The sequence below is a fragment of the Triturus cristatus genome, chromosome 3_1, assembly GCF_964204655.1.
Source record: "Triturus cristatus chromosome 3_1, aTriCri1.1, whole genome shotgun sequence".
NCBI lineage: Eukaryota > Metazoa > Chordata > Amphibia > Caudata > Salamandridae > Triturus > Triturus cristatus.
In genome coordinates, this window is record NC_140583.1 from 966,382,896 (window position 1) to 966,402,084 (window position 19,189).

Below are 19,189 nucleotides of genomic sequence, written 5' to 3' on the forward strand. Positions count from 1 at the left end.
TCTCAACAAAACCCTTGTAGCTTTCTGGGAGACACACTCTTCTAACCCATCAACCAAATCTATTTGGCCTCAAGTATGAAGTTCTACCACCCATAAAAAAATAACTCCAGTCTTTTCTCAAACTAAACTCTGGCTTTTACACAAAACCTTTTGTATGCCCGCTCGGTTGCATGCTCTTCACATTTGCAATAACCCTATTTGTTGGAATTGTAAAGAAGAAACAGGCGATTTAGCCCATCTTATATTATATTGCAAAGCTGTATTGAAATTTTGGGACGTTTTAGATTCTCTCAAAATTATATAATTATTATTATTACTGTTAATCTTATAAGGCGCATAGCTACCAAGAGGTTTCCCAGCGCCGCCATAGAGGACAAAGTATAAATGCTTTTGTTGTCGTGGACCTACTGATTGAACAGCTAAGCCTTTAGGTGTTTACGAAAGTTACTGAGAACAGTTTCTTTCCTAAGGAATAGAGGAAGAGAATTCCACAGAAGAGGACCTAGGTAAGCAAAGGACCGACCACCTAGCCGAGAACGTGAGATCCTAGGTACTACAAACTTTGCCTGAGTAGTGGAACGGAGGGACCGCAAAGGAAGATACGGATGAACAATGGCCTGTAGATATTGAGGGGCACAACCAGATTTCACCTTAAACATAGTTCAGGGTCTTGAACTTTATGCGGCTCTCGACCCTGAGCCAGTGAAGTTCATGAAGAAAACTGGAGACAGGAGTCATACGTGGAATTTGACATAGCAACCTGGCTTCTGCATTCTGTACAAGTTGTAGCTTGCGCTTCACCTCCTTATTGGCTCCCAAATATAGGATGTTGCCATAGTCCAATCTAGATGTTATGAGTGCTTGAATTACCGTTTTTTTGCGTGGGACTAGGCAGCAACCAAAGGATCTTCCTGAGCCATTTCAGGATTGTGAAGCAAACCGAAGCTACTTTTACCACTTGCTGCTTCATTGAAAGCTGGTTATCAATAGTCACACCTAGGTTGCGAACTTGGGTGGCAGGTGTAGGGAGAGTCCCCATTTCAGGTGGCCAATGCTGGGGGCCCCAGAGATCTACATTCTTACCCAGAATGAGAAACTCGGTCTTCTCCCCATTAAGCTTCAATGAGTTAACCGCCATCCACTCTGCAATTTTCCTAAGCCCTGTCTGAAGAAAAGATGATTCCGAAGACCTATTTGCCGACGGAGAAAAAATTATTTGCGTATCGTCGGCATAGGAGAAAATAGACAACCCTGCTTCTTCTGCAATCACTGCTAGTGGCTTAACATAAATATTGAATAATAAAGGACTCAAGATAGAGCCCTGAGGAACACCATGAGGGGATAAATGAGTTTGACGCTGCCTCAGATGAAAAAACTTTAAAAGTTCGATTAGTCAAAAAATTACTAAACCATCTGAGTGCTGGGCCAGCTATCCCTAACGAACGTAAAGCCTTCAATAACACTGGGTGAGACACCGTGTCAAAAGCGGCACTTAAGTAGAATCAGCGCCGCAGTCTCCCCTGCGTCCAGATGTTCCCGCAATTTCTCTGTGACCCCCAAAAGCGCAGTTTCGGTCGAAAAACCTTCCCGAAAACATGACTGAGGGGTGTAAGAAATTTTGGGTGGCAACATATTTAGTTAACTGAATATTAATGTGTTTTTCCAAAATTTTGGAATACACTGGAAGCAGGGAGATAGGGCGGAAATTGGAAAGCTGCTCTGGATCAGCATTGGCTTTTTTTAAAAGAGGAAGGACCATGGCATGCTTCCACTCAGCAGGTATAATAGACTCACGAATGGAAGCATTCAGTAGCTCCATGATCACACTCAAAACAGGAGCATCCAGTTTTTGCATCACTGGAACAGGAAGTGAGTCATTTGGTGAACCAGATCGAAGACTATTTTGGATTTGCTTAAAAGTAATAACATCAAGAAGCGCCCAATTTTCAAGTAAAGATCTAGCGAATCCTTGATTCTCCTTCAACTGTTTCGTAGAATCAGAATCAGATGTCAGAACAACATAGTTATCAGGCACTGGAGAGGTGTCTTGTTTCGTCTTAAAAGCCTCAAAGTTTTTTTCAATTTTTGTAAGGAAAATTGTAAGTTCAAAAGAGAATTTTCCACATTAACGATTGGTTTTCTAGCAGTTGATAAAGGTAATTGTGATGATAAAGCTCTATTAGACCTTTTATTCACATCAGCAAAAAATGATTCTAAATAATTGGAAAGATACACCTCACATAAAGGTTGGTTAAACTGGGTTATTCACCTCAGGGGCGCAGATAATATTGTTTTACAGAACTCTTCATGAGAACCCTCGGCCAGATCCATGTGGAATACTTTAGATATACACTTCACCACACAAACCACTGTGATCACTGCACAGGTATTATTTCTAAGAGCTTTTGTCTGCACATCTCCTCAGGCATAACACAATTTTTCTTTAAGATGCATAAATTACTATCTGGACCAATTTACGTATTAACCTTACCAAATATGTTTAGTTTGCTTTCTCTCTCTTTTCTCCTTTCTTTCGATAGTGTTCATGGTTTTCGGAGGATCATTTATTAGTGTACAATTTTTGATTTTCATTGGTGCTTTGTATTTACACCTCTTGTTAATATATTGCTTGAAATAATATTTTTTGTGTTTATATTGATAAGTTATGCTTTGCCCAGTTGTCGCATTGAGCCAAGGTTATATCTTTGTACACTTTACAAAATATGTTTTATTTTTTAAAACCTAATAAAAATTATTTTTAATCACAGAATCAAATCTTCCAGCCAAAATTTTCTTTCACCAAACATCATGCTAACTTTGAATGGCTAAAAACAGGTCTGTATATTGACACTTCTTTTATCTTCCCTGTATATCTGATCCCTCCGAAAATCTCAGCCTAACAGAGGGGCTTCTGCAATTATTGGGAAAGTTACCCATCACTCATCTAGCTTACGCAGATGCTTTGATAATACTTTCAATTACTTACAAAGGCCTACAAAGTCAATTAACAAAATTACATACCTATAATGTGCAGAATAGCCTTTCGATCAACTGTTCTAAAACTAGTAATGTGTTTTGGAAAGCACTGTAGCAAAAAGACAAGGATGTTTGGGAACTAAGCAATTGGGAAAGTAAACCACTATGGGTATTTGGAAGTAAATATCGATAAGTCTCTGACTTGGTCTCATCATATCTCAAATAAAGGCTAAAGCAGTTATGGGCTTTAAAGCTGTTAAAAGGTTTGTTGAGATTTATGGAGGAAGAGCGATAGGCCAATCATATGTATTAAACATCAAAACAATCTCACTTCTGTATGGATCATCAATCTTTAACAAGATAATATCAGAACTGAATACAACTGACATGCAAAATATTCACTCTTAAGTCTACCTACAAGGCTGCACTCCTCAATGCAAACTGCGCTTCGAACTCAATGTAACGTCACTACTCACTTGTCATTTATTATCAATATTTTTAAGTGTTACAAGTCAAAACCGAAAACACCAAACATTTCAATATGGAAAAACTTCAATCCAGACCCTTCAGGAGAAAGGCCCTGGATTTGTCAATGTTAAACAAAATAATTACAATAATGAGATGAACTATCTGCAATGCCAAGAAATCCGCGTAAGACAGATTACGAGAACTTTACAGCCAGGAAGATCAGTCCTTGATTTTGTCGTATAACAATACTGAATTTTTCAACTCTATTTTACTCCACAGCAATCATACATCAACTTCAACTAGAAATTGAAACCAAAAGGAAATACTTATGTTTTAGACTGCTGTATATTCCTCTTCAACAATCTGAAGGGTCATGGAATATGCAGTTAATGGGAATTAAAAGATGTAGACCAAGTGGATATTAATCTGGAACAATTGATCATATCATCTTTCTCTTCCCTAAATTATTAGACCTTTAGAAGAAAAACCTACGACCTGCATTCAGAGAAGCTAAAATACGGACAATTAAAGATGCAGTAAGATTTTGTTTCAGCTCACAATCCAATGCTTTTATTGGCAAATGTATGGAATTTCTAGATCATGCCTATAGTTATCTGAACAGTACTGTATGTATTTATTATCACGTTTTTATTGTAATCTTTGGATTAATACATTTATATTACTTCTGTAGGTTGCAATCACAAATTGCTCAAAATTCTGTAACTCATATTTAAATTTTAAAGACCTAATTGGCCCAAGAAGGGGATCACAATCTTTTTCTTGCTTTCTTTAAAATCCTGAATGTGAACAAAATTGCAAATGTACCACAGTGAAAAAAATCATTGCACAGCAAATAGGAGGAAGCAAGAGTGGCGTCAGTCCCTGGTAGCGTGCAGGGGGAACTTTGAGGCATGGAAAATTAGAGTAAAAACAGAAAAAATTAATACATTTGCTACTGTAAAGCAGCAAATTTGATGAAAATCAAGGTTACATGACTGCCATTTTTAGAAAATGCCAGTTCCCAGTACAAAATGTCGGTTTTACGAAAAATCATGAATTAAAAAAAATAAACTAAAACTAAAAAAGAGTCACGGCTAAGGCTGAATGTTCTGTTAAGTGCAGAATGGGTGCATAGCAAGTGAATGCAGTATAGCATACCCACCTCAAACAGTTAAATATTACAGTTCAGCAAACCGATGCTGCCCGCAGACAGGCTTCTTTACTGTCAAATTTCACTTCATTTTGAGTTTTGTGTTTGCCAAACCATAGCTAACAATTAGCTGTGTTTTCAGCATATATACGCATTTGCTTTTACAAATGTTAATAGTACAAAAATATCATGAAATCATATAATGTACTTAGTAACCACTGAAGGGGCAAAAAACAGAAATATTCAAACATATGTTTGTAAATTTTTTATTTACCTTTTTGGTGGGGATAGCATACACTTATTTGTACAATAATTAACAATCACTTTTTTCCAGGATGTTTCTGTAAATACTTGCAGAAAAATAGCAAGTACGTTTTACAGAGGTAAAACAACCTGTGGCCTAAACACTGATGGAAATATGGAGAGTAAAGCTAAAATAATTGCTTACCAATATTTTTTTTATTTTTTTTAAGAGGTAACGGATAGCATATGGACAGAGACTGCATATAAATGTACTGCTGGTTGAATATCTGAGGTAAATGATGTTCAATAAAGGATGCTACTTGCATCACTTTGCCCATAAACCGTAATAACATTCTGCATGTTCATACCAAATAGTCTGAATAAAAATTATGCATAAAAATATTGAAATACATTTAAAAACATTAGTAGCTGAGAAAACCATTTAAACTACAACTGGCAGTTTTTCTTGAACTATGATCATAGATTTCTGTGATGAAATATTTAATATTACTTATTCAGAATACATTCAGGGACAGATTCTTTTTTGCACTGCTGCACATCAGCTGTGCATAACAGCAAAACAGAAGAATGAATGACTTGTATCAATAAATAACTTTAAATGAGCCAAGACAATTGACAAAAGTCACTGGCTAACTGTAGTGAACCCAAACACGACCCAAGCATCTGGAGATAACTATGTACATTTGTAATATGAATAACACTTCCGAAAAGCAGTGACAGATGACTGACAACTCTGTTTTTTTCAGATTTATGGTTATAGGTCTAAACTAGATTATAACGTCTCTTTGTACATCTAAGCTACACACAAGTTTCAGTAAAAATACACTGCAATATTATGACTGTGTATATACATGGCAGACGGGATCATATTAACTTCACTAGGTACAGATGTCTGTTAGTTATGCATATCATACATGGCGTGCTTCTTTAAAACAATTTCATCACTAAAATCAGAAAATAGTACAATACTGATAATGTAGGTTTTTAAAAAGAAACAATAAGTTCCCCATTACCACTGTTTTTAAATTTTGCTATTTGGTGTCATTGTTTTTAAAGAGTTTAAATTATTTTCTACTTTGCAATGGGAAATACAGTTTACCAACAAAATCTAGCTAAGAAAATGCATTCATGTGGTGATACTGTGCAAAATAATCAGTACCGTAATGTTATTTGAAAAAATAAACTATTGTATGTATATTTTACATATATTTTTCAGAGGAAAAAAGTGCCATTTCGCCGATATCTTTTTTTCAGCTATGTGCATACCTCAGGAATCTGTTTGGAACTGGACGAACAGACTGACTGGGCTGAGCAGAGTCTTGCCCCTTTTAAGAGCACAATACATTTATTATGTTGGCCATTAGTAGGCAGGTGGATGATCCTTAATATGAAACAGGCAAGGCACTAACTTAAATTCCTCTTGCCAAAACCTTGCCCAAATCACCATTTTGCCGCAGGAAGATTTTTTTTTTTTTTACAAAATGAAGCAGATTGCACCCAACAGTACCAGTAACCCATCAAAGCGGGCCAAACTATAACTACAGTGAAAACATAAGTAAAAAAATGAAAAATATGAAACTGCGCTAGGTGGTATACTCCTAGAAGTACTTTTAAAATTGCTATTACCCTTCTTTCCATCCCTGCTTAAGGGTGTAGATATTTTTGTTTATGATTTGCATTGTTCCCAGAGAATAAGTGCATGTATGCAAAATGTAGTGTACTGTGATTTATAAATAATTTGAATATAATACATTCACAGTGAGCTCCTGATTGCGACATTAAAAGTTTCATAAAAAAGTAATGCATGAGAAATTACAGGACAAATATATATACTATAATACTGCCTATTGGTGGTTCTGCACTGCTGAGCAATCAAGAAATTTAATGCAATTTACTTTGGCTTTTTCGAATTAAAAACCATTTTGCTTAGTGTTGGGTTTCTTATCAAAAAGACGTTGGCACCTACATCTACTCGTAATTCAAAGTCTCTTTTACATGTTAGAGCTGGCCAATTCCAGGCTCGGGCAACTTTTTCTTCAATCTTAAAAATTGTGTTTTCATTTTATTGATATTTTGTTAGCTTGAGCTATGTGTGTCAGTAAAGTTCACCACTACATAGTCATTTCATAAAGTTAATAACTAGTTATCTGTGATATTTCTGAACAGTAAAATCTGAAGGATAAAATGGATTACATGTTTGTAATAAACTTGTATATAAATTTTACAGTGACAATATGGCATCAAGCTAATACACAGGTAACGGTGCATGTCGGAAAGCAGAGAATGGGAATTCTGGGTAATGAAGCTTCCTGAGGTGATCCAGAAACAGCAATACAAAACATACTGCTTAGTGAAACATAACATACACTAGGCAGAACCATTTACATACATAAATAGGAAAAAGTATTGTTTGAAGAGAATCATTAAGAACAGAATTCCAGTGTCACAGCTCACGTAGAATAAAAAAAAAAAAAAGAAAAAGTCATGCTAAAATGTTCAAATATTCCTCTGACACAGCAAACCTAAATTGTACTTCAATGTACGCAATGCAATTTATGCAATATTTGGGGAATTGGAGGTAAAATGTAGTTTCAAATGAATGGAGGAAAAATAAAAGATTTATTTTTTATATTATGTACACAACTTTTTCTTTATACAAGCTTTCCGAGTAGGGTAAACACTGCTAAATGAAAAGCCATGTGTTATTGGCATTATGCATAACTTACCCTTTTTAAATAACAGTGAATTTGTAACATAACATTACAAAACACAGATTGATTTAATAATCTAATCTTCTTAGTGTTCTTTTATAATTTAGCAATTGTGGAACTGAGGTATACCTTGTTGAGGGAGGATAAAGTAATGCTTGGAAGCCTCTTTGCTATATCCCACTTGATTATTTCTTTAAGTTATGTACATATAACAGCAGCACACTAAACATTCACAAGCTGTGTCATATTGGCATTACAATAGTCATTTATACAAACACAACAGCAAATGCAATAAAAACGAGTTACCCTTTTTTAAATCTCAAATGAAATGTTCCGATTTAAAAAAAAAAAAAAAAAAAAAAAAAAATAGCAGTAGTTCATTTCAGGAAATTAAGTCTTTTTCCCTTGGACAGACGTTAAGAAACCAATGTCTGTTTCAATGACGTGAAGCCAGGTCAATTTTCTTCATTTCCATTTTGATTTCCTCATTTTATTCTTGCCAGTGCTCCTTTAGTGACGAGTCATTAAGGCAAGTCCGCGGAATCAAACAAGTACCCCGGATCCATGCTGGAAAAGCAGACTCTAAAGTAACATTCCAAGACTTTCTTTTCCATTCTCCTTTTCACATGAAAAGTCAATAATGTGAACCGTATGCTGTTCCATAACTCAGCACCTTCTCATATGAGTACTATTGGTCAGACCTCTTGTCCTCTATGACTATCATAGACTCGATTCTTTCGGGGGGTAGTCCACATTTGTGACCATTGTGACCACTGTCACAATGTCTTCTGTTGTTATAATGTTCGTTAGTCTTTGCATCTGAATAATCCGTTCTTCTACACAGCCAGCTGATAACCTTGCTTCTGCCTCATGATCCCAACATTCTTCTATAGTCTCACAGAGCATTGCCATTCCCTAAAAAAAAAAAAAAGAAAGTACATAAATGTGTATTATCCACATTGTTTAAAAAAAAGCAAGGTTTTACATTTAAATATTTATTACATGAGCATACCGCAAGTCAAATATACTTCAAGCACCCTTCCTATAATCGAATTATAAAAAAATCTAGATGCTGCACCAAAACAATTTATTCTGCTTAATTTCCAGCATCAGACCTAGGCCTATTTCAATCCCTCACAAATTATTTATGCCTAATACAGTTTATGTATATCACACCATAATATGTCTGAAATGTTTGAAAATAACACATTTATTCTCATACTCCAAAATCAACTGCAAGTTTATCTAAACATTCAGTTCAAATATTCCACACCTTCAGATCAAATAAAGTTATTAAGCCTCTCCAAGATAAATGAAATAGTGTCTCTGAATTATTTTTCAGAGAAGCAGGGACATATTTGAAATGTTCAACCAGTTGTTCTTTACTTTGGAAACAGGACTGTAACAGGGGTTCTCTGCAAGGTTTCTAAGAAATATACCTGTGTAGATGTTAAGTATAGCCACGTTTGTTGGTGCAAATTAGAATAATTTATGTGTACAATTATTATGAAAGTGACATGGAGTTCGTAAGAGCCACGGGAAAAGTTACAAAATATTCATTATAACACTTCAAATTCCATCTGGAATCCCACTGTATCATTCAGGACAAAGGATTCAGTATCCCTGAATCATCCACTTCCCTTCCTCCATCTTCAACTTAATAAATCGGCTACATTTACTAAATACCAATTTGTGAATAAGCTCAAACTCAGGACACCACTTGCCCAATACACAAGACACACAGATGCAGGCATTTACTTTAAAGTTCCTTTTTGCTTTTTTATCTTAGTTTACTTTTCATTTGTGAAGTGTGATTGCCCTAAATGGTTTCCTGCTGCTAGACATTCAATTGGAACGAAGACCTGGCAAATGCCATTGAAAGGTTTGAGAGACTTACAGAAAGCTATGTTATTAAGTAATCTAAAGAGAGTGAATTCTAAAGTTTGGCAGCAAGTTTGGAAAAGAAACTGCCCCCAAGATGGATGTAGTGAAATTTTGGCGGAGCAAGTAGTCACTGAGAGGACTGTAAAATGTCCATGAGGACAGTAGCTTGAAAACCTGTACTGAAGGTAGATGGTACCTAAATGATGGAATGGCAAGTGTACATGGTAGAGTGTCTTGGACAGGATATCAGCCTTGACAACTATTTGGCAAGCTTTTAGTGACAACAAAGGAGCAATCTTCAAAAGAGAATGGAGTTGAAAGAAGCAAGATGAGGAAATTATATTAATTTGAGAAAGTAGTTAAAAAAATAAAATTAAAAAAATTGTGAACTAAAGTGACTTGTGAGGGAGAGCTCCACCCAGATCCCCTCCCCAGTCTGTGGGCCACCAACCTGATGAACATTTGGAAGAGCTTTAGTTGGCAACCAGAATTTCAATATTGATTTTACAAGCATTGTGATCATCCAGGAGACCACCTCAGTAAGGCAGTTTTGAAAACCTGTCTAGCTGTCATTATACAACTCAGTCAGTCGGACAAGAATCTGGTAGTCAAACACAAGAATGTTAGGGAAGAACCAAAAGATCAAATACGAGCGGGCAAAGGGGCAACACATATGGGGTTGGGCTGAGAAAAAGGTCCTTGGAGGGTCACATGAATCATGTTTTAAAAGCCCAAGTGGAAAAGGTGGGGGGGGGGACTAAATTGCCTGATATTGGTCCTTTAGATAGTCTGCTAACACTGCTAAGGTGGTACCTTGAACACCTTATTTTTTAGGCAAAAAACTAGTAATTATGAGAGACTCATACGATTCAAATGAAGTCTACTAGAATCAAAGTTGCGCTGCCGCCTTGAAAAACAAACTGCCCAAGGTAATCTAAGATGGGGGACTAGGGCTGATTCGGTGCAGTTGACGAAACTGTGAATTAGTAGAATTTGGTTATTACTGGTTTAAAAAAAAAAAAATAGGAGGGCTGGGAACCGATCTCCCTTTCAAGGAATTTAATGGGAAGGGGTAGGAAAGCAATAGAACTGATGCACTGGTCTGCAGGAGGCTATTTTTAAAAGAGGTAGAACTAGTGCAGACCTCTAGGATTGAGTGGTCGGTTTATGGATAAATTGCACAGATCTACAAGTACTGGGATTGGAAAACGATGGATTAAACTCATATGTGACTGGGGTTGAATGTTTTTTTTTTTTTCTTCAGCATTCCGTCTATCATTTATTCTTTTTGCTTTTGTCGCCCTAAGTGGAACGGATATGCCCAGACATGGGTTCTGTGCTCACTGTGTCACTGGCTAGCGTGGTTGATGATGGGTGATACCCAAAAACCGGCCCCAGGATGCTGGTTTCCGTTCAAGGCAGGACCTGGCCTGGCAGTTCGGGCTGGACTGTCTCCATGGGGAGCAGGGTCAAGACTGATTTGCATATGGCAGGGTCCAAACTGGGATTGCATGGCAAGCAAAAAAAACGATGGACTAAACCCAGATCTGTGACTGGGCTTGAATATTTGAATTGTTCAGCATTCCGTCAATCATCTGTACTTTTTGCTTTTGTGATTGGAGGGAGAGAGCATGGAAAACAGAAGCTGGGCAAGGATTCAGTGGTAAGCCACAGAGAACAGAAGCGAAGTAGGACAGAAGTACTGAGAGCAGATGAAGAAGAAGAGGAGGTAGGTGGGAATAGAATAAAGAGACAAAGGCTAGCTGACTAAGGTAAGAACTGCAAATATTTAAAACGTTTTCATACAAAAAAAAAAAGAGTACCAAGAGAACAAGACAAGTTGTGTGGACTGCATGGAAAAAACTGCAATAAGATGGTTGGGTGAGAGTATACACTGGAAAAGTTGGTTACCTGCAATCCTAATTATCCTGAAAGGGAATAAAAGTATGTGGGCTTTCCTGTTTTCCGTATCTATTTATTAGGAATTCAGTTTTTTCAGTGTTTTTCCAATGTTTACAAGAAATCATGGAAATCAATGGCTAGCTGTGTTTGCTCCTTTTTACTCCACAAAATATGTCATGCAGATTGTGTTTTTCTTTTCAGTTCTCCCCATCTTCTCTGCCCTGAACTCCTTTCTCTGCACCCTCTCTTTGATATTCATTTGTTTTATAACTTGCGCGAATGCCAACGGGCTCTTGGCACTAATGACTGACTCAAAAGAGAATGATCGTATAGCTCAGGCTTACTGCTTACATCTATTCACAATAGAAAAGAGTACGATCAGGTTTTAAGCTGTTTCCTGAAGCTAAAAAAGCTTGACTGGCATCTCAGGTGTTCAGGTAGGCTGTTCCACAGTTGTGTTGTAGAGTGAATAAAGCTCCTACCTCCCCAATTCTCTTGATTTTACGGACATGGATTGTCCTAGAAATAGTTGAACGTAGTGTACTACTGAGACTACCAAGAAAGATTGTTTCTCAGATAGGCTGGGCCATCCTCAACAGGGTTTTATGAGGCAAGCATAAGGCCTTGAACCCAACTTTTCTTCACCGTAAGACAGAAAAGCTCTCGTGTTGTCCCAGACACTGACTGGAACTTTGGAACTCTTTAAAAGTCTTGTCGCTGCATTCTGCAAGCCTTGAAGTCTTTCCAGGGAGTCCTGGTGAATGCCTAAATAGAAGGCATTACAATAGTCCAGCCTCAATAGCACCAAGGACGCGATCAATAATTTTTGGAGTTCAAAATGGATGAATGGAAAGCCCCTCATGATCTTACACAACAGAAAAAAACACAGAGGCAGGTTTGTTAATCTGTGCATTGAAGGACAAGTTGGAATCAAAGATTATTCCCAAATCCTTAACCGAAGATACCTGAACTGAGGAGAGCTATGCATATGGCGCCACCAGGATTGATCCCAAGAGACCAACTCCTTACCAAAGAGGAGAACCTCAGTCTTAGCCTAATTAGGTAGAAGACTGTTATCATTCATGCAATGTTCAATGGCTCCCATACATCCACAGAAGTGGTGAGCTGTCTCATCAACATCAATCGATATAAACACAACAATTTGTGAATCATCTGCATGGGATATTGGAGCAAAACCAAATGATCGGATCAGTCTTGGCAGTGGGGGGGCACATAAATATTGAACAGCGTGGGGTTCAGCGATAAGCCCCGAGACCCAACATGGCAGTGTCAAGGACTTCGTACAATTAATGGCCTTCGGGGACATGGTTTCTCTTATATAAGAATGATCAGCACACAGTTTCGCATTTATAAACTTATAACGTACATTAATTGGGTCATCTGATGCAAACTTCATTCACACGTTTTTCTTTTTTTTTTGTTGAAGGAATTCTTTAATGAAGTCTTATTTAAAATGTGCTTTTTTTTTTTTAAATCAATGTAGCCAAAGCATTTTGTCTCTTTACAAGAAATGTCTTCAGAGCTTAATCCGTTTATAACATCTAAGGACCATACAAGTCAAATTTTTTGCAGACGCCAAAGGATAAGTATTCAATTGGGAAGTTCTTGATATCTATTCAAGACATTTGTATATATTTTGCTTGCCCTATGTGATCACTATGGCTCAATTCCAGATGTCCCTTATTGCTGTATCAGAATCTTACTCATCCGGGCAGGGGCTAATTTTCCAATGCACATGTATCAATCCTATGTTGGCATCTGAGATCGTACTAACGATGACCAGTGCATTGTGTATAAGAGCTTATACACAACCAGCTGCTCACTGATACAGCAATAAGACACTTGGAATAAAGCCATACTGATCCTATGCGGCAAGCAAAATATTTTAAGCCAATAGTATGGAGTAAGACTTCTTTGAGGGAGACTAGGAGGCTGTTCTTCATGATCTGAGCACCACATAAAATTGACTTGATTCACCATATGTGATCGGTTTGTGTATTTTTTTTTTTTGCCAAAGTCTCATTATTTGTAAATCACTCAATTGTAATCTGTATGAAAGAAAGGAACTAACCAGTTTCAAAGCGGAGCCTTCAACTCCAATTTCTATCAAGCAATCAACAAGATCTCGTGGTTAACGGTGTGGAACGCTGCTGAAAGATCCAACAGGATCATCGCCACCTTTCCTCCGCCATCCAGGACACCTCTCTGCTCAGCGTACTTTGTGCTGCAATTTGGCTTAAATCCAAACAGCGCTGTATCTAGAATTTCATTTGACTGCATTCAAACAAGTAACTTTCCTTTTTTTTCTCACCTCCAGGCCTTCCTCAATTCCCAGCATTCAAACGCCTCTTTCCTGCAGCCCAGTCCTATCCCATGTCAAAGATGTGCTTCGATGGGGGTATGTTTGCTCCTCATTAATGTTTGATTGGCACATTTAAGTAATTACTGGTGGGCATTTAACACCTTCCCGCTACTCTATTTTTCAGGAAAGCGGCAATCATTGTATGAATTGATATACAATTCATATCCGGAATAGGAAATATAGTAGGGCGCTTTGTGCGTTAATTTAACGCAGTATAACACTGCTGTGTTCTTTGTCTTGAGATACCAAGAAAGGACTAGGCTAATAAATACACTATTACTGCCTGATTTGGGCCTATTCTTTTCCTCATGGGGGTGAATTCAGCTAATAAATTAGTATGTATACTGTGGAGTACACACAATGTACATATTTGTCATGCAGTATTTGTCACAGTGGAGTGTACAGGTGATGCTGCCAAGTCTTGTTTCAATAACAAAGGTTCTAAGTTCAAATCTTCATTTACATAGGTGTAAAAGCTCTAAGGATGCATACAGTTTTGGCAGCAGGACACTAAGGAAATGCCTCTTCTTGCATGGTCACCCCAGGTTTTTTGAATGACGCTGCCAGCTTTGAGAGTGCACGGAGGCCTGCTAACCAGACCGCGGGGCCAGTGCCCTGGCCCTAAAGTGTACGTTGAATCGGCTTTCCCCAATTGGAAATGCCTAACTCGCCTGTAAGTTCCTAGTAAATAGTACCCTGCTACCCAGGGCACATAAGCTACAGGGGCACCCCAGGGCTTGCAGCACTAATTGTGCCAACCTGGAGGTGGCCCAAGTAAAACAAGTTCTCCAGTCCACCACAGCAGACTGGTAGAGAAGTTATGCACTGCCAGCCAAACTTTGTCACTGGAATCAATGGTAAAGCCGCCACTTCCCCTGTACATGTGTGCAAGTCACCCCTCTAGCAGGCCTAACAAGTCCTAAAGACAGGGTGCAACAACCTGGGCATGCACTTTACATGTCCTGTGAGTAAAATACACACAACTACAGTTTCTTACTGTGGAAAGACTTGGTCGTCCAGTTGGCGAGTACAGGGTTACACGCTGACCCCTCAGCTGTGCTAATTCCTGAATGGCGCTTCCAAAGTGGGCACTCTAAGATATCAAACAACTTGTTACATTAAGCTCGACTTGTATCTCAAGTCAAAATTAATGTAGCTTGTTGTAGTGTGCAGCTTTACCTAAGCTGCCACTTTGCTGCCCTTAAAACTTGTGTTCTTTCCTGAACACACATGGAGCCTGCTCAATGAGACAGCTGTCTGCCCTCCTGGAAAGACGTGCTAACGACTCTCAGGAAGGACAGCAATGAGGGATTGTAGGCCAGGGAGGTGTCACCTCCCTCCTGCAGGAAGCCACTTGGGTGTTAGTCCCAAATGGCAGGGTTCAAAGGTGAAGCTGCCTTTGAAGGACAATGGTGCAACACCAAGGGGGAGGGCTGTCCCATTGATGAGGTAGACAAGCCGGCATGGGAGGCATAGAGGGGAAACCACTTGCCAAGCTGTTTTTCCCAGGGGCGTGTTGCCCTGAAGTAGCCAAACCCCTGGGGCGGGCAAGGGAGTTCTGAACAGAGAGAGCGATCTTGCCGTCTTGGCAGTTGGCAGAATGGTGCATCCTGGGATAGACAGATGCCACACTCCACAGGAAGTGATCACCAGGTGGGATGGAACCAGGTAGCCCATTTGCTATCAACCGCACCCTGCCCGAGGGCACTTGCTGAGCATAAATGGGGCAACTCTTGGTACCTAGACCTTCGATCTAAAATTGTTTTGATGTTTTATTGCTTGTAATATCTATATCGCCAGGACCCTTCAGTGGATCTTTCGTACTAGTGTCTAAATTCTTTTAAAAATACAGTTTCGTTTTATAAATTGGTGTTGTATTTGAGTGTTGTCTATTTCTTCAATTGTTTTGGTGCTGTTTAAATGCTTAATACGTGTTCCTCTGTGTAAGCCTTGCTGCTCAGTGCCACTGCTACCCAGGGTTTAGCTGAATGCTTTTCAGTCAAAACCTACAGGCTCTAAGGGGTTGGTGAGTGTATTACACGGTGAAGCCGCCCAACTACACCATATAATACACTCCCATTTCCCTTACAGACATACAGAGAGTAGGGGCTGCATTTTTAGATTTCTGAGCTGTAGTATTACCAGCTCATACACAGTCAGGTTTTCTAGGCTAGAGCTGTAGGCAGGGCAGTTTCAGCAAAACCAGTTCATGAACCCCTTCTGGTCCTTCGTATGTGTGCTTAAGATGTTCATGGTATGGTTTCTGATCCTTCTATATGAGAGAATGTAGTCTATAGACATGCTTTTAGGCCATCACAATGTAAAATTAAGAAAAAGAGGGCTGGTTACACATCTTTATGGAAGGACATTGATTCTGGAGGACATTGTATGCACAGTGAACTTTGTCTGCCACAATTCTGCTGGACGCTATACAGCAACATGCTGTTAAAAGTGAGCTGAAACCTTAACAGTTGAGCACAAACTGTGCCTTCACCCAACTAAAGGTTGCATGCTTCATTATCGATCCTGCTCCTCGTTAGGCTGGAGCTACGATGAACGAAGGGCCCCACGAGGGGGCGATTTGCCAGAGATTTTTTTAAGGATCACCAAAAGTTGACTGGGGAGGTTGATGTGTCCCAGTCGGTCAGTGAAAAGATTGGAAAAAGTGGATTAAAATAAATCTTATAAAGCTGTAGTTTTAATAAAGATCCATATGTATGTCAAATTAAAAACAGTGTAAGAAACTCAAGGATACAATGATCCTGATTTCTAAAAGAAAGTCGGATTTTGTGGGATATCAAGTATGGTAGGATCAGGTGGATTTACAGTAATCTTGGTTCTCGGTTGACATGTTTCATGCCTTGGTATGTCAAACAATGATCAAATGTAATTTCTTCAGGACCTGCAAGACTAGACACCTACTTTTCTACAACATAGGGATGCTTGTTACATAGGTGTATCCCCACCTGTGTGGAAAGTGTGTTATTCCGACTATATGTAAAAAGACAGACAACTCACACTATTAGGTGTATGTTTAGTAAGACAGTGACCCTCCTATATGCACGATAGAGCCCCTTGGACACGGCGGACGTGACTCACTCTAAATAGGCTTTGTGCTGAGCGTGCCGTAGGGTTAATCAAGCTACCCCAATTCTAGAGTCCTTTACATGCGCATCAGTCAAATTACACAAGGGCATTTTGGTTTTAGGCATGGGGAGATTAAGTGATTTGCCAAGAATCGCAGCACATTGAGCCGATGCCAAATCTCGAACTAGGTCCCCCGGTTGCAGTCGGCAACTCTGGCAGTAACGCCACATCCTCCCCACCAAGCGCAACTAATAATCAGGTGTTCAACTGGATATAAAAACCAACATCGCAAATAATTTAAAAGCTCTTAGTAGCTATTACAGAACTCAGAAAGTGTGTACTTTTTTTTTTTTTTTTTAGAGCTCTAACCAGAATTTCTATGGGAAAAGGCCCCCTCATTTTGATTATTTCTCAAGAAAATGCTTTAGGTATTACAGTTTTGATTACATCAAGAGGACTTCAGGTGTGCCTGACTTATGCAATAAATATAGAAGGCTAGCAATCTAGTTGTTCATTAGAACAGTAAGGAGAGGCAGAGTCCAGGGGCATAGACTTGGACAATGGAGGGCAGGGAGGAGAGGGCAGAGGCAGCCAAGTTGACATTGCTGGGCAGGTTGGAGGGGCTGTGGCAGCTCAACAGAACACTCCGAGTAGACAGGAGGGGCAGTGGCAGGTCCATTGAGCATAGTGGCAAAAGGGAGTGTTTAAGGGCAAGCACACACACAGAGGACTTGAGAAAGAAGGGTAGGGGGGGATCAGGTTAAACATGGAGGCTAAGCAGGAGGGCAATGATATGGGCATAGCCTCAGGCAACGGAGGGGGAGTGGGCAGGGACATCAAGCTAACTTGTGAGCACATCATACCATGCAGGGAAGGAGGGAGAGTGCAGGGCTCAGACAACAGAGCAGGGAGGAGGTGGGTAGAGGCAGCAAGCTAACTATGCAGGACAGGCGGGAAGGGCAATGGCAGAACAATGGCCACACAGTGCTGGATGAGGTGGTAGGGGTATCAACATGGGCAATAGAGGGCAAGGGCGGGGTAGGGACAGAAAGCTTAATAGGGGTGGCACAAAAGACCAGACCAGACCCTGTGTCCAGCGCCGTGCATTAAGATGGTCATCTTACTTAAACACCCCCCCCCCCCCCCAAAAAATAGCAATGCACCGGAAAAATAAAAAAAGGTTAAATGGATGTTATAGTTTGGTGAAAATGTCTTGTAAAACATACCATTTGAGACAAATAAAATCACTGCAATTCACCAGTTATAATTATCTCCAGTCACTATAACTCATACCCTAAAGTAACTATAACTGGCGCCCTTGCCATGCACTGCTTTTACCCCTGCATATTAAATCAATCATGACATATTCAATGACTACATTTATAACATCACCAACCGCATCTGAAATGCCATAATTGTTGATAAAATCTGTACATTGCGGGAGCAAGTTACTTTAGGGTATAAGTTTTTGTGACTTGACTCATCTATAACTGGTGAATTTCAGTGATTTTATTGGGGGCCAGCGTCCATAATTGTTTGCTTTTAATCCATTTGTTGATCATTTTCAAGTTTAAAAAAACAACAAAAACAATAGGACTGAACTCTAATAACTGCCCCTTTTATCAAACTACAAATTAACAAGAATACATTCCCCTTCCATTTTTAGGGAAGATGGGACAGGTTCTAGATTTCTTCTCTAGAATGGCGATATATTCTAACATTGAATTTTCTCAAGTAGGAATTGGAAAGATTTCTGGAGAGCAATGACTGGGCGGTATTGAATATGCTACTTACCAGTATGCATCTGTTCTTGGCATGTAGGGCTGCTGACATTCATATCTGTGCATAGATCGCCGCCTAGTGTTGGGTCCGGATGTTTGCACGTTGTTGTCCTGGAAGAGTCTTCGAAGTATCCTTGGATAGGTGACTCCTCCCCTGGACTACAGTGCGCATGGGCATCCTCTCCATCCTCAGATTGTTTTTCGCCATTGTGGCAGTGATGGAGTGGATACAGAAAGTGATGACCATGCTTACAGTAATTCTGAGAGCTGCAGCTGCTACAGGCGCCGGGGAGGAGGGAGGGCGATATGAATGTCAGCAGCCCTACATGCCAAGAACAGATGCATACTGGTAAGTAGCATATTCAGTTCGAGGCATGTGGGCTGCTGAATTCATATCTGTGCATAGAATGTATAGCAGTGCCCTCTATTAGCGGCGGCTACCAGTGTCAGCTGCAGCGGTCTGAAAAAGGGTTTTGAGAACAGCCTGTCCTACAGCTGCCTGCTGTTTTGATTGCACATCTACACAATAGTGTTTGGTAAACGTGTGTGTAGTGGACCAGGTGGCTGCTCTACATATATCATG

The 19,189-nt window shown here is 39.4% G+C and overlaps 1 protein-coding gene across 2 annotated transcripts in view; it reads right to left on the reverse strand.

Annotated features, from left to right (window-relative positions):
- Positions 1 to 7,458: 7,458 nt before the first annotated feature.
- ACVR2A (activin A receptor type 2A) overlaps positions 7,459 to 19,189 on the reverse strand; it is a 305,735-nt gene continuing 294,004 nt past the window's right edge. For both annotated transcript variants that reach the window (XM_085645617.1, XM_085645616.1), the window contains one exon: positions 7,459 to 8,484. In XM_085645617.1, the coding sequence (XP_085501743.1) occupies positions 8,290 to 8,484 (195 nt within the window). In that variant the 3' untranslated portion in view covers positions 7,459 to 8,289. The remainder of the gene's footprint in view (positions 8,485 to 19,189) is intronic.